The sequence below is a fragment of the Carassius carassius genome, chromosome 13 (genome assembly GCF_963082965.1).
Source record: "Carassius carassius chromosome 13, fCarCar2.1, whole genome shotgun sequence".
Lineage (NCBI taxonomy): Eukaryota > Metazoa > Chordata > Actinopteri > Cypriniformes > Cyprinidae > Carassius > Carassius carassius.
The window spans coordinates 6,183,288-6,198,538 of record NC_081767.1 but is presented as its reverse complement, the minus strand read 5'-3'; the positions used below and the strand labels follow the sequence as shown (position 1 = coordinate 6,198,538).

General features: G+C 35.8%; 1 protein-coding gene across 1 annotated transcript in view; it reads left to right on the top strand.

The window, feature by feature from the left end:
- The window catches only part of LOC132155894 (nectin-1-like), a 220,148-nt gene that overhangs the window by 141,768 nt on the left and 63,129 nt on the right, over window positions 1-15,251 (top strand). Inside the window, exon 6 of the mRNA XM_059564653.1 lies at window positions 12,292-12,439. Within this exon, the coding sequence (XP_059420636.1) occupies window positions 12,292-12,439 (148 nt within the window). The remainder of the gene's footprint in view (window positions 1-12,291; window positions 12,440-15,251) is intronic.

The window sequence follows — 15,251 nt, the reverse complement described above, 5'->3', positions numbered from 1 at the left end:
ACAGGTCTATATATGGGTGGATTCTCTGCTTTCATTGAAAATCAATGACAATTTTCTCTTTCTGAGACAGGACATATTGGCATTTCTATTTCTTCTTAAATACAGTGATTGATAAGAATAAATATATTTGGTTACTTCAGCTCTTATGTGGGTTTCTAATATTTTCCTTTATTTCATGAACCCTCTTGGGGCCTTAAACTTGAAAGCAAAAACTAGGAATACTTTTAAAGCCTATACTATGGGCCTATGATTTCTGCAATGCGGAAAATGCAGACAGAATTGTGCAATTCGGATAAATGAATCAAAAGTAGGACTGTCCACATAAACTCTATATGGACTAATGTCTGTGAATATTAACCCCTGCATGTTCTGTGTGTTATTTGTGTAAATGAATGGCACGGTTTCATCAGCTACACTTATTCAAGCATGTGTAACGCTTGAGGTGTTTTCAAAGTGTGCAATCTCACTAGATGACATGAAGATGTGAACTTCATCTCCAAAGATTCTCATGAGCATTTCACCATTTCATTTGATGAAAGTATCATCAGATACAGTGATGCACAAACAGAAACTCAAAAGTCTCCACTAGAATCCACCAAAATATAACTTTGGTTTTATCTATTCAATCAATTATGACAGGACTATATAACTATTTTACAGTAAAATAGACTTCTCAAGGGAATAACTACAACATAGTTTATTAATTTATATATATATATATATATATATATATATATATATATATATATATATATATATATATATCACACAATTTTCAGTCCATTTTAATGTAAAAATGTAACCATTTTGCAGGACATTGTTTGCTAATAAAATGAAAGGAATTGTTCAATTTAAGTTTATTTCTTTTTTAAATGGTAAGTTTTATTTAACGTTTAAAAAATGTGGAAGAGTTGTGAAAGTGCCATTAAAGTTCTTCGGATCCTCTCATGTTTTAACTCAGATGTGATCTCATCTAAATGGACTTTCTATTGGTGTCTTTGGGCCACAAATGTCAAAATAAAAATTATTTTCAATTAGTTTGCTTGCAGAGCACCTTAACTGAGCAATCATAGCTGAAAGGCTGTCAAATGTTGCCCTTGTGATTCTTCTTTCATGATTCACAAACAGGCTGTCATGCTTTTAGAGATGGGAAGTAGACTGCTGCTCTGGCCTGCCAGCTCAGCCGCCAGTTGAAAGTTTATAGTGCATTATAAACCTATTGATCACAGCTCTGGGCAGGCCTTCTGCTCCTACAGCAGAAAAGAGCCTGTTGTCTGTACTGCAGTTAAACTGATAGGCCATTATTTAACTCCAACATAATTCAATGGCCTTTACCACACGCTATCACAACAACTAAAGAATAATATCGAGTCCCTGGGGTTTGGCCTTAAAGGATCGACTAGAAAAGTGATTGCAGTCTAATTTCTGCTGCTGTGAACTTTATGTATCTCTCTTTCGCTCTCTCTTTAGCTGACACTAAAGATTCAGGTTATGCACTGATTAGAAAAGCTAAGTCCGATTTGTCTTCCCAGAGGAAAGTTTTATTGCCCAGAGGTTGCTCTTTCATGGCTGGGAAGTCTCAGATGTTTCTCCTAAACTGCCTTAGAAGAAACAAATTTAGGCTGATTGAAATGACTGTGGGTATGCAGAGTTCATACAGAAATCTGAGGCCTTCAAACTTTTGATTTATGACTTTGATAACTGGTAAAGTCTTAGCAAAAGGCTCAATTTGCTGTACATGCATCTCATTGCTGTCTAGAAGAAGACTGGAATTATTAAAGACACACACACTCACACACACACATGAAAAACAGAATCACTGTTTTGGAAAAATGATCACCCGCTTGTGTTAGTATTTTGTTGAACCTCCTTTTGCTTTAATTACAGGCTTTAGTCTGTTGGGATATGTCTCTGTATCTACTAAGTTTGCAGATCTAGACTTTGCAACTTTTGCCCACTCTTCTTTGCAGAACTTCTCAAGCTCAGTTCAATTTGATGGTGAGCATTTGTGGACTGCAGTCTTGAAGTCATTCCACAGATTTTAATGGGGTTTAAGTCTGAACTCTGACTGGGCCATGCAAGGACATTCACCTTTGTCTCCTTAAACCACTGCCCACATAGGAAACGGACTTGGCCCAAATGTGGCCTCAAGCTGACACTGCTGGCCTAATGTTGGCAATGGCATGTACCCTTTCAGGCAGAGCTAGGCCATGTGTGGCAATGACGGCAAGGCAAGGGATCCGGCAAACAATATCCGGTCCAATTGTTGGTGGGAGGAGTGTGGCCCAGATCAGTCAGGTGATATGTGGCCCAAATCAGGCTACGATCTGGCAGCATATTATGTGACCCATGATAAACAAGATAAATACAATATCGCATGATAATGGTTAAATGATCACAGACATTTTAATGAAGTGTAGTATTGATAAAATGAATTATTTGAAATGGCAAGTCAAAACAGAATGAAACATTATCATTTCAAAATTAAGCAAAGCAGTCAAGTGCATTAAACTGCAGTTAATTATAATTGTATTAAATTTTATATTATTATTCTTGGTACAAATAATCTTAGAATCCTTACATGAAGAGAGAGAGAGAGAGAGAGAGAGAGAGAGAGAGAGAGAGAGAGAGAGAGAGAGAGAAACAGAGATCATTTAATGTAATTTTATGTAATATTTATTTGATGGGGCACAAATTTTTATTAGTATGCTGTCATGCACAAGCATTAAATTAAATTATCATGAAAGTATTTTTTTTTATTTTATTTAAATCCTCTGTATCCATGTGATGTTTGGTGTGAGGAACAGATCCTGATTAACAATTTAAATTATTCCCTGCTCCTCACGATTTTATTATACTCTGCCTGAGAGGACTGAAACTGCAATGCATCGTCATTTGGACTAATGTTGTACTGCTCTTTGACACATCTGCACTAAATGATTATGAATAAGTTGCATGTGTCTATCTGTTACGTTTCTTTTATAGAAAAACCAATGGAATAGTATTTATTTATTTTTTTTGACCAGTTACATGATGTGTGGGTTTTAAGTCTAATTTTCTATTCAGTTTAATGCACTTTATTGGCATAGTTTGTGTGTACATTCCCAGACAACGAACAGTGTCGTCCCAGATCTGGCCCACATGTGGCCCGCATGGATTTCACGCAGGCCAGATATGGGCCGGATTTGGGCAAACACTATGTTGCTGTCTGGTTTACTAAAGCATGTCACAAAATGAATAATTGTGATTATAGTAATATACAAGGCAATAATATGAAATATTAAGATATATAAAGCTCAGGTGTGGCTCACCTGGTTTACTTAAGGCTGAGAATTATTACATATGTATAATAAAACCTCTTTTGGCCCTGTTCAGGGCCAGCTAAGGGTGATTAACTGGCTGAGATTTGGGCCGGTTATGGCCCATGTGTGGCCCTAGCCTTTAATCCAGTTCTGGGCCACTTCAGGGCCGTCATCCTTTGCGGTACTTTGGCTGAGGGAGAAGTGATTTTATATATATATATATATATATATATATATATATATATATATATATATATATATATATTTTTTTTTTTTTATCCATCTCCTGACTTGCGCCTCTCCACAACTTTATCCCAGAGTATTTTTGACAGTTCCTTGCCGCCCGTAGTTGATTGTTTGCTTCAGTTGCACTACCAAAGACTGAAAGGCTGAATTTATTTATTTTTTCTCTCTGACATGTTGGTGTTATATCTTTCACTTGGATGTTATAAGTTGCAAAAGTAAAACAAAAACTGTGTCTGTCTTCATTTAAGGCTGCAAAGCAATATATTAGCAATCTTTAAGGAAATATTTTAAAAGGGGGAATCTTGTCTGTGTGTGTGTGTGTGTGTGTGTGTGTGTGTGAATACTCATGCATCATCAGTGCTTTAAGTGGGCCGGTACGCACCAGTACTCAGTACCGCCACTTCAAAATATAGCACTTGAGCGTACCGCCACCTTTCCGTGCGCCCAGAACGTGCTTTTTGCATTACACTCATTTGGACATCTGTTCTAATAGAGGTTTTAATCTTTTGCCTGCGCTGCCGCTTTTCAGAACGCCCTTCACATTGCAAGTCTACTATTTAGTCTCACTGAGAGCAGAGACTACATTACCCATACACCCTTGAGTTTTACAAGAGAAAAGCGTAGGTATGCGTCGCTTTTACCGCTGTTAGTCAACAACTCAACGTGGCCGGAGAAGGTGTGTGAACACGCACACTCGACTCTGTTAAATAAATATAGTGAACAACATTTAATTTGCTCTCCTGGCTTAAAACTCAGAGTACTACAACAACACGGCCAGAATCAGACGACTCGCTAACTGAAACCCCACCAAGCCTGAATGATATCACTGCAGGTCAGAAAAATTCGAGACAGTCCCGAAATCCTGAATCCCGAATCTGGCCCTAATTGTCCCGAAAATTATACTAAAGCAAAATCTTGAGTAGTTATTGTCTGATAAACATTAAAAACTGTCTGCGGAGGTTGAGTCGTCCTGCAACCAACCCCCGCCGGCTGCTCATTGGCTGCAGCATCTTTTTTCTAAGTTCTAAATAAATACCGTAGGCGACTAGGCACGAATTTAGATATTCATTTATCTAATTAATCTATATGCACAAAGACAATACGACCTTTTTGTCCCCTTTTTGTTTTAAAGCTTGATGAAGAGAGCGCAAGTTGCTGCTGCTGCGAGGAGGACAGTGATGCACGCGTACGGGAGTGATTGAGTGATTCACGTCACTGTGTACAAAAAATACTCCGCTACACAATTATTTCGTTATTTTCGTTTAAGCTTATTAGCGTTACAAAAAGGTATGATTTACGCACTGTTACAACAGTCATTGTTTTTTTTTTTTTACAATGACATTTGAGTTCATGATTTTAATGTTGTTGTTTCTTGTGGCAGACTAAAGAGTAATGACAGACAGTTGATCTTTGAATAAAAATGTGTTTAGTTAAGGTTTTAAATTCATTATCTTTTATTATAGGCTACGAAGTCTAATATAATAAGCCCCCCATCCTGTCACACAAGACCGCAGACACCCCCCTTACTCTATTATAGCCTATATATATATATACAGTATGTTTATAATAATGTTTATTATGGAAGAGGTCATGGCATGTATGAAAATATTATTTAATGAATTGTTAAATAAGAGATAAGCATCAGAAATTAGCATCATATCAGTAATCCTCGTATGGGATGTCCCTTATAAGACTGGGCATCTAATAAAAAGAAAAAGAAAAAAGAAAAATGGTCTCTTTAATGTCCCACATCTTCAATCCTGAAGCACAGGTGTTCCATGATCCAATTCTGGGCATGATCATCAGAAATTTAATCAAGAAAGGATCATACCGTAAAGTTTAAATGGAAAAAGTTGAGTCTAAAAGATGTTTCAATATATCCAGTGTTCCCTCTCCCAGCAATGCATTCCCAAGTTTAATTGAATCTTCCAGTATGCATGGTTTTACTACTGTAACACCGTCCTGCAGTAGCTAATTGAATTTCCTTCTGTATGCTTAGCTATACATTTTGAGAGCTGGATACATTTTTCCATCCCTCATGGAGCTAGATCTTGAACAAGGTGATTAATAAGAAGTGCTGTAACAAGGCCTTGCTCAGTCTCTCGCCATGATGACAGAGTCATTTCAGCCTTCTAGGCCACTGCTGTACAACTCTTTATGTAACCGGACGTTAGTGATTTTATTATTTTTCTTCTTTCTTCTTTTCCCTCCTTCCTTAAGTGAAAGATATATATATATATATATATATATATATATATATATATATATATATATTTTTTTTTTTTTTTGAAGGGAGGACAAGTTTGCAGGTATGTTTAAGAGTAAAGAGTTATGTTGTTTGTGACTAACAAAAACAAGTGCAAATTACTATTAAAACAAGTACTGTATGATTATATTATATTATATTATATTATATTATATTATATTATATTATATTATATTATATTATATTATATTATATTATATTATATTATATTATATTATATTATATTATATTATATTATATTATATTATATTATATTATATTATATTATATTATATTATATTATATTATATTATATTATATTATATTATATTATATTATATTATATTATATTATATTATATTGGGGGCGGCTCATGAAGGTTGTCTACAACCCGGAAGGTTGGTGGTTCAATCCCTGGCTCCACCTGGCCAAGTGTCGAGGTGTCCTTGAGCTAGACACCTAACCCCAGCTGCTTCTGACGAGCTGGATGGCGCCTTGAATGGCTGACACCGCAGTCGGTGTGTGAATGAGTGTGTGAATGGGTGAATGTGAGGCAATTTGTAAAGTGCTTTGGATGGCCATGGGTCTGTTGAAAGTGCTATATAAATGCAGTCCATTTATAATAATAATATATTTTTAAGATTGAATATTAAAATTATTACGGCAATACTTTTAAAATTATTTTTTTTTGAATCATGAAAAACAAATAGATAAAAACCAGAAAGCAATTTGTTATTAAAAATAAAATAATTTTGTATTGAATTGATAATTCAACAAGAATTAATTTCATCATTCCAAAACTGGTTGGCTACTTGCTGAGACACTCCTTGTATTTTAGAAAATCACAGTCCTTTCCTCTGCAGTGTATCCGAGGCACTGATTCATAAAAGGAAAATTGCATTTTGAACCTTTTCTTTTCTTCATTGTGTGTTTGTGTTATGTAACACAAAATTGTGTCTGACTGCTGCATTAAGGCAATGGACAGCAGGCCCAAAGGGCAACTATAGTTATGGGAATAAAACTCATAGCATATAGCTTTTTCTTCTTATCTCTCTAACATGCGACATCTTTCTCCTTGTTAACAAATCCTTCTCTTATCCTTCATGCCCCTTTTCTCAATATGTTGCCTTAAAATTATCTGCAGATTAGTGACAATTTGAATAAAGAATAAAAAAATGTCTGAAAATAGCTTTCAAAAATAAATAAATCATATTATTTATTAAATTCTATTATATTGAATATAAAATGATATAAACCTCAAGAACTTAAGTAACATGATTGAATGGTCAAGCTCGACAAAAACAGTACACCTGCAAATATTTTATTTATTTATTTATTATTATTATTATTATTATGTTTTTATTTATTTATTTATTTTTTACTGAGAATTAGTGGATCCGACTACAATGATCAGAACCAAGCATTCAGCTAAAAAGTATATAATCACAATGTTTTATAAGCGTTTTGTGGTTTTGATTGTTGGATTCAGTTGAGATCTGTGAAGAACTATGAAGTAGGACAGACCAAAATGACATGGGGGGATAAAGACATTTGATGTTTAAATCTCTACTTCCCATGCTTTGTTCATGTCATGCAAGAAACATATCTAAAAGGTCTAACAACCAAAACTTGCTTTCTGCTTCCAATGCTTTTAAAAAAATATCCAAGGAACACCAATGTGTACCATACTTTTGTTTTGCATTGCTAATTCAGCGAGAATTAATTTCAGGTTCTGATTGGCTGCTTGGTGGAACACTCCCAATATTTTTGCATAGAAAGACCAGAACATCACAGTCCTTTCATCTGCAGTGTATTAAAGGCTTCCACAAGAATGGAAGAACCCCCAACTGCTCCCCGGGAGGCGCAGCATAAATGGCTGCCCACTGCTCTGGGTGTGTGTTCACAGTGTGTGTGTGTGTGTGTGTTCACTGCTCTGTGTGTGTGCACTTCGGATGGGTTTAATGCAGAGCACTAATTCTGAGTATGGATCACCATACTTTCACGTCACGTCACTTTCACTTTCACTTAAAAATATCAGAGGAACACCAATGTGTACTATAATTGTGGAAAGTGGCAAGTATTTTTCCCGGCATATGAAGGTTTCAAACAACACAACTTCTAAGTAGTCCAAAGGCAGCACAGCATCTGAGGTCAGCACGGGCCCCAAAAGCAGTCGTCCCATAGTGACATGTAATTGGTTACACTGCCCACGCTGAGTGTGAAGCACAAAGTGTGAGCGTGTGGGGCGGTTTAAAGGTGTGGAAGCTTGCACTGCCATTCTTCGCTCTTATGTGAAGTGGTGCTCTGAATGTCCGTCATTGTGCTCTAGATAGAGTCAGCCAAGCGATCAGAGGCTGTCGGGGGAAAACTCCCCTGGGAAAGAAGCTTTGTCCTGTCGGGAGAGACAGTCATGGTCAGATAATAATAAAGACACCATGGGGGCTAAAGATAGGCATCTTACTCAGTAGAGTCTTGAAAGTGTTTCGAGATTCTCGCAGCACTAGGGGAGTTGCCATTGATTCTGCCTCAGGTTTGCTAGGTTTTGCTTATTGCTCTGCCATTCAATTTAGGACATATCAATTGCTTGTTGAAAAGAAATCAAATCTATTTTATGTACATGCAATATCAGATCCAAATGTCTTTCTTGGCTCCTACCTCAGAGTAAGTCACTAGACATTACAAAGAGAAATAGTGTTTGAACTCCCATAGGAAATACAAGTTACAAATGAGATCTCTTTAATACGTCAATTATTTCTTCTAGACAGCAGTGAGATTACATGAAAAAGCAAATGGAGACTCGAGTGTCTCACTTCCAAGTTTTTTTACTTCTGAGAAAAAACAAACAAACAAAAAAACAATAATCCCACGTTTCCTCTCTTGATTTTCAGAATAGATATAAATGAGTTTCAAACTGTGCTCAAATTTGTCAAGACACCAAATTATGCCATCAAAAGTCAAAGATATCAATATGAACTCAAATTGATAAAATATGACAAAACAATATGGACCAATTAATACTTTGCTATGAATTTTAATTGTATAGCTATACTCTGTCAAAGCGTCTCTCTTAGCTTGAGTTAGTAACTAGACTTGCAAAGAGAATTTCATTTCAACTGCTGTCTTTCATTTCAAACCAATACTCCCACAGGAAATAGAATTTACAAATGTGATATCTTTAATATCTCAGTTGTTTCTTCTAAACAGCAATGAGTTTAAATAGAGAGACAAAAATGTCCTACTTCTCAGTTTTTCATCCTTCAAAAAAACAAACAAAAAAAAAACACCTCATTAATCCCACATTTTTCTCTTCTAGTGTTTCACAAATAGATGTCAATTATGTCTCAGACTCTGCTCAGGTTTTGAAATACTCCAGTAATTGCCATCAATTCTTCCAGTGCCACCATTTTAATTTTATAGCTCTCTGTACTTGTCTAAGTCAAAATGTCTCACATTTAAGCCTACATCCATTTTCTTTTTCTCTCCTTAAATGAATTTTATTGAAAGCACACAAAGTTGATATTTCAATAAAACGGCTGAGACCTTCATAAAGTCTTTCAAACTATGAAAGATCGACCACTGAGCAATGAAATATTCCTGGCTGTAAAAGCACTCATATGTAAATCAATCAAACAAGCAAATCGATCAAACCCGGCACTCACTATATAACAATAAAATCTTGCAAAACAAGCCAGAATACCATTAAATGGCAGGACTAAAAGTTATATATGACATGAGCGTTAGAAAAATAGCACCAGAGCAACAAAGAACTTTGACTATTGTGTTCAGTTATATTTTATTTCTTGGCCTGTTCCTGTCTACAATAATTCTGTCATCTGCTGCATTTTGTGATTAAATCTAAGTGTTGCAAATCTGAGAATAATTTGGATGGGTATTCTAGTCTATGCAGACGGGTTATGACATGTGACTGATTTTAGCACATATGGTGCCACCGTGAACGCTCTCACCCCCTGCTGGCCATCAGTCACACTGCACCAATTTTATGAGATACCCCTGACAGTGGAATCGGTTGCCATGTTGACATTTGCTGCCAACATTGACTGTTTTTGACACAAACTGGAGGCCAATCATAAGTTCAGCAACAGCTGCCGCAGACTTCTGAACATATTTGCCCCTAAAAGTCTGCCAAAAAAAAATAATAAAAAAAAAAAAAAAAAAAAAACCAGTGGCTTAACACCCACGAGCAGCTGCTCAGTTGGTTTACATGTGAGAATGTGCTTTTGCTGGAATTCATTATGTCTGATTGTTTTTGCTGGCATTTCCGCATAAATATTAACATCTTAAATTATAGTGCTCTCATGGGGAGTTCATGCACTTTTGCTGAGCCCACATGCTAAAAATAAAAGTTCATGAACAGAATGATTCTTTTAGCAGATCATATACAATATTTATATGGTTTAGGACCGCAGTCCTAAAACAACCTTAGTTACTTAGGTAAACGTTAATGGTTCAATCTAGCAAGAAGCTGATATTATTAGCCTGTGGAAATCACTGCACTGCAGCCAGGGCTGGACTGGGACAAAAAATCGGCCCGGGCATTTTTTCCCAGACCGGCCCACTATATGATCATAAACACCACCCATCTTTGCACGCCCTTAATTATATGCATACCAACTCCTATTCATTAAAACCACTAATGCCATGTAATGAGTGAGTATAAGAACGAGTGAGAGTTAACAGATGAAATAAGTCAAAATTTTATATTTATTAATACAGTTGAACTATACTCCACAGCGGTGAATCCTAAAACAAGCTATAAGCGGCTCTGGCATAGCAATACCAGTGTTTCTTACAGGATTTTTGTTAAAACTATGGTTGTGTGTCCTCGGTCCTTCTAGGGGACCAAAATTTTGTGCATTTTAATGTTAAATTCATTAATCTGGTGCACTTTGAGAGTTCAAAATTAAAAGCTCCAACCCATATTCAGTGTGCAAATTAAACAAAGAAAAATTCAAACCTCTTTTAGTTACAGTGTCTACTTACATTACACCTATACATAATAATAGTTATAATATTAGTACAATGACAGTAATAGCCATATTTTGTAAAACAAATGCACAAAAAAATAAAGGAAACTTTCTTAATTAGTTGTACAAATTTCTATACTTGAAAGAGATAAGCACATGATCTTTTATTTTGACGCAAACTGCATCAAGCTTTTATTTTGGTGGAAAACATGGTTTACAAACGCCTCTTATTAAATTTCTAGTGAATTGCGGTAATCGTCAACTATGCAGATGTGGAAATAATCTACACTCATGACATGGCCTAAGTGTTTTGAAAGTAGTTATGCTTACCGCAGGCTCTACACTTTCTCATCTCTCTCCTGATCCTCCGTCCTCACTATTATCATCTGCCACAGGAGCTGATGAAGGTCAGAAAACATATATTTTGACACAGTTTACAGTGTCTGCTTTAAGGGCCTGGTTCTATTTTTTCACGCTATTTATCTGCACATTCCTTGCGTTTCTTCTCCATCTTTTTTTACAGATACACACTGACACTGCTGCCGCTCGCTCACTCGTTTAAAGTTGTGATTGGGCCAGCCCAGTGTCAATCAAGAAAAGAGCCAATGGGCCGCTGATCTACGTGTTTCATGGGCTGGTCTGTCATAAAAAAACACTAACACTGACTTTGACCAATGCATTACACCGGCACAAACCCAGCGCCGCCAATTAAGCAAAACAAAACAAAACGAATGGGCCGTCGATGTACAAATTTTATGGGCCGTAGAAAAAAAAAAAAAAAGTATGAGATCTATAGGTCCAAAAAGCACGTCGGCCCACCGGGCAAATGCCAGGTACGCCCAATGGCCAGTCCAGCCATGACTGCAGCTTTTGTGCTTCCAGGCTGAGTTTTATCTGCTGAAATACAAAGGAAACTGCTGCTTTCAGCCCTGATCCAAGGATTACAGAAGAAAACTTTTTACCTTCACACCTCAACAGTATCGCCTGACATCCACACATATATTTGCTCTCATTCTCAGACTTAAAGAAAGTGTTCTGTTCACCTTACCTTGTATTGCACAGGTAAAACCGACAACATTTTTATTATAAGGGGAGTATCATCAGTAGGTCTCAAGTTGTTGTTGTGTTTTGTTGCTGCCTGTTTTAGTTTGTACAGATAAACAGTTGAAGATGAGAAATAGAATAGAAGATTAAAACCAGAATAGTTAATAATAATAGTTAATAATATATATATATATATGATGCCAGAATGATCAGCTGTGGGTGTAAAAGTAAAAGGTGTAAACAGTTAAATAAAGAAGAATTCCAGATTCCACACTTTATTTTCTTCATGCTGACTTGACAAGCAGGAATGAAGGAGTGTAAACACAGTGATGATTTGATTATCTGTGGCCGGCTGGTGCTGCGTCAGCCTGCAACCTCTTATATTTCTGATTCTGAATCTTTGATTGTTTAATCCTGGTGGGATGAATCAGGCACGATTCATGATGCTATTTCTTTCTTTTTCCTGCAGAAAAGCCGATGCCACAGGGACCTCCTGGCGGTATTCTTGGTATCTTGGGAGTTGTGGTGGTGGCCGGTCTGATTGTAGGAGTAGTGGCCACAATATGTATGGTGTACAGGAGAGGACAGAAGCCCCGTACAGAAACAGATAACGACCTGTAAGTACTTCACTCACAGGTGACACGATTGAGAGCACTTTTTCCATGGCCAATTTTGTCCCCACCACTTTATGAAATTGCTTACAGCAGGGATCGATCTACACCAACACAGGGAAGCACTGAAAATAAGTTTATGGGATTTTAGTGAAATTTCAGTGAAATCAAAGCAAAATACAAACCAAACTCTTCTTACTGCTTTTGTAGTTAATGACAACATGGTTGTGAATAACAAATATTTTATTTATAATATGACTATAAATAATAATAATAATAATAATAATAATAATAATACTTTTATTCTTTTTTTATATTATTAAATAAAAAAATACTAAATTAAAACAAAATAAGAAATATTGCTATTTTAGTATTTCGCTGTAAAATAAAAAAGAAATATTGCTATTTTTCAGGTTTTATTAAATTATTTGTAAATTATTCGGTAATGCAGAGCCTGTCAGTTTTAATAAGAAGAATTACACTCCAAATGTAGTCAACGTGTAATGCTTCAGCAATGCTTTAGCATTACTCTGCATTATTCCATCATCATGCTGGGCTTTTGGGTACCTTAATGAGAGAACAAACTTCAATACTTTGGGGTCATCACACTTAAAGTATCCAGAAAAGAAGCATTAATGCATCTCTCATTTCGCTGTTAGCAGATGCACTTGATTGCTTAAGAGCATGTTACCTATTTGTTAAAGAGGTTTCCTGATTGCTATATAGACCTGATTTGTCCATTTCTTTGTTTGAGAGACAGGTGTTTCATTCAGGGCTGATTGCACGAGGCACATCAGATTAGCACCAGAGCCTGTCCAATCCCAAAGCATGGCAAATAAACTGAACACTTGACAGGCAACAGTTTTAATCACACGCAAGAAATACTCAAAAATCATTGTGCACTAATCGTGATAATTAAACTGAAACGTATTAATTATATTCAATAATATTATTATAATTATTATTATTATAGGCACTACTCTAATTAAATATAATTGACATGCAGTTGCAGAGTTACTTATAGTTAGTTATAGTTAAAATGTTTAAAGTTAACCACTGAAATAAAATGTTAAATTATTGAAATTATTAACACAATCATTAAACTACAATGAACAAATATGAGTAAGTTACAAAGATAAATACTGTATACTGAAAGTCCACTGATTTTTTTTAGAGGGAAACGTTCCAGTGCCTTATAAAAAAAAGAAAAGAAAAAGAAAATACGGGGGAACATGTCAATGAGTTGGTGACTGCATGAAAACTTCACAAAAACACATTCCCATGACATTTTCCTCCTCTTTAAAACAAACAGATAATTGCCACTATTTGCAGTAAGTAGTATACATAGCAGAAAATCCTTCTATTTTAACATAGTATATAGCACTTATATACTATGCAAATAGCCGCTGCCTTTTTTGAATACTGGCAGACTAACGACAGCGATGCTTTGTTGCTATTAAAATAAACAGAAACCTATAAATAAATAAAATAAACAGAAATTATTTCAAATATTTTGGAAATTAGATAAGATAAAGTTATTGCTGACCCTGAACCACATCTTCCTACTTTATTAACTTTCTAAAGTGTCAAATTAAGTGGAAAAAGGAGTCAAAAACACTTATATTAGCTGGATTAGCTGGAGAAGGCTGCGTCTCGCACTCTCACTCGCTCAAAAATAACTGAAGACTCGTTCACTTCGGAAGCGTCTCGCAGCAATTATTTTCATACCATGGACGCTAAACATTCTGAATTATACATGCAGACATTCATATGAGGAGTTTAGCAGCAAATGAGTCAATCAGAGAACAAATTTTATTTTCGAACATGAAAAAATCTTAAGGTCTGGTGGTCTGGTGTCCTGACATTTTATCCTACCCGTCAGATTTTCCTACCCGGGTTTACTGCGCATGCGCACATCAATGTCCCGTCCTTTTTTCTCATCGATATTTAATGTATCTGCATTACTGTAAGGGTAGGTTTAGGGTTGGAATAGGTGTAGACTTTAATAAAAACATTAATTAAATATTAATTATTACAAACTTTTAAAGTAAAATGACTGAAATACACTAGTCCAACTTAGAAGGTGCAAGATTTCTAGTTATTTGTGTAAAAATAATAATAATAATAATAATAATAATAATAATAATAATAATAAACACCTTTTTAATGTAGAGGAACACCATTTGTTATCTCAAGATCATTAGAAAAATAAAATAAAAAATGCAAACAATAATGCATGGCCTAGTAGGGCTTCAGTACTAGCAAGGCATACTTCAATAATCATTGTTTTATTAACAGCTTCGCAAATCAGTGTGTTCTGTAAGCCACTTAGCTGTTTGTTTTCTTTCTCTTTCCATCCCTCGGTGATTTACTCAGGATGCCTTATTTTCCCCGCCTAAATGTAATTCATTTTGTTTGTCAGGAATGTCATTATTTATGGAGGGAAAAAAGGTGGGTTTTCAAATCATCATAATTTAACGTGGTGCTGTTGTTTTTCCACAAGAATTCTAAATTTACAAGAATTCTAAATTGTTTTTCGGTAAATTGAAATCACCCCGTGCGGCTGCAACAAGTGTCAAAGTGAAGCGTTCGACTGTAGCTCTAACACGCATCAAGTCGAACCTTTTATCTGTGTTAAAAGTCAATATGCTTCAGCTGACCCTGTGAAACGGCACCTACGATGGAGTAGTCTGCTAGAGACCTGGCATCTGTTCACGTTCTCTCTCGCAATCAATCCACAGGCCTAAAGAGACAAATAAAGCACGTTGATTTCATCTCAGAGGAATGAATTAGGAACAAATGAGGCTCTCCTCTCTCA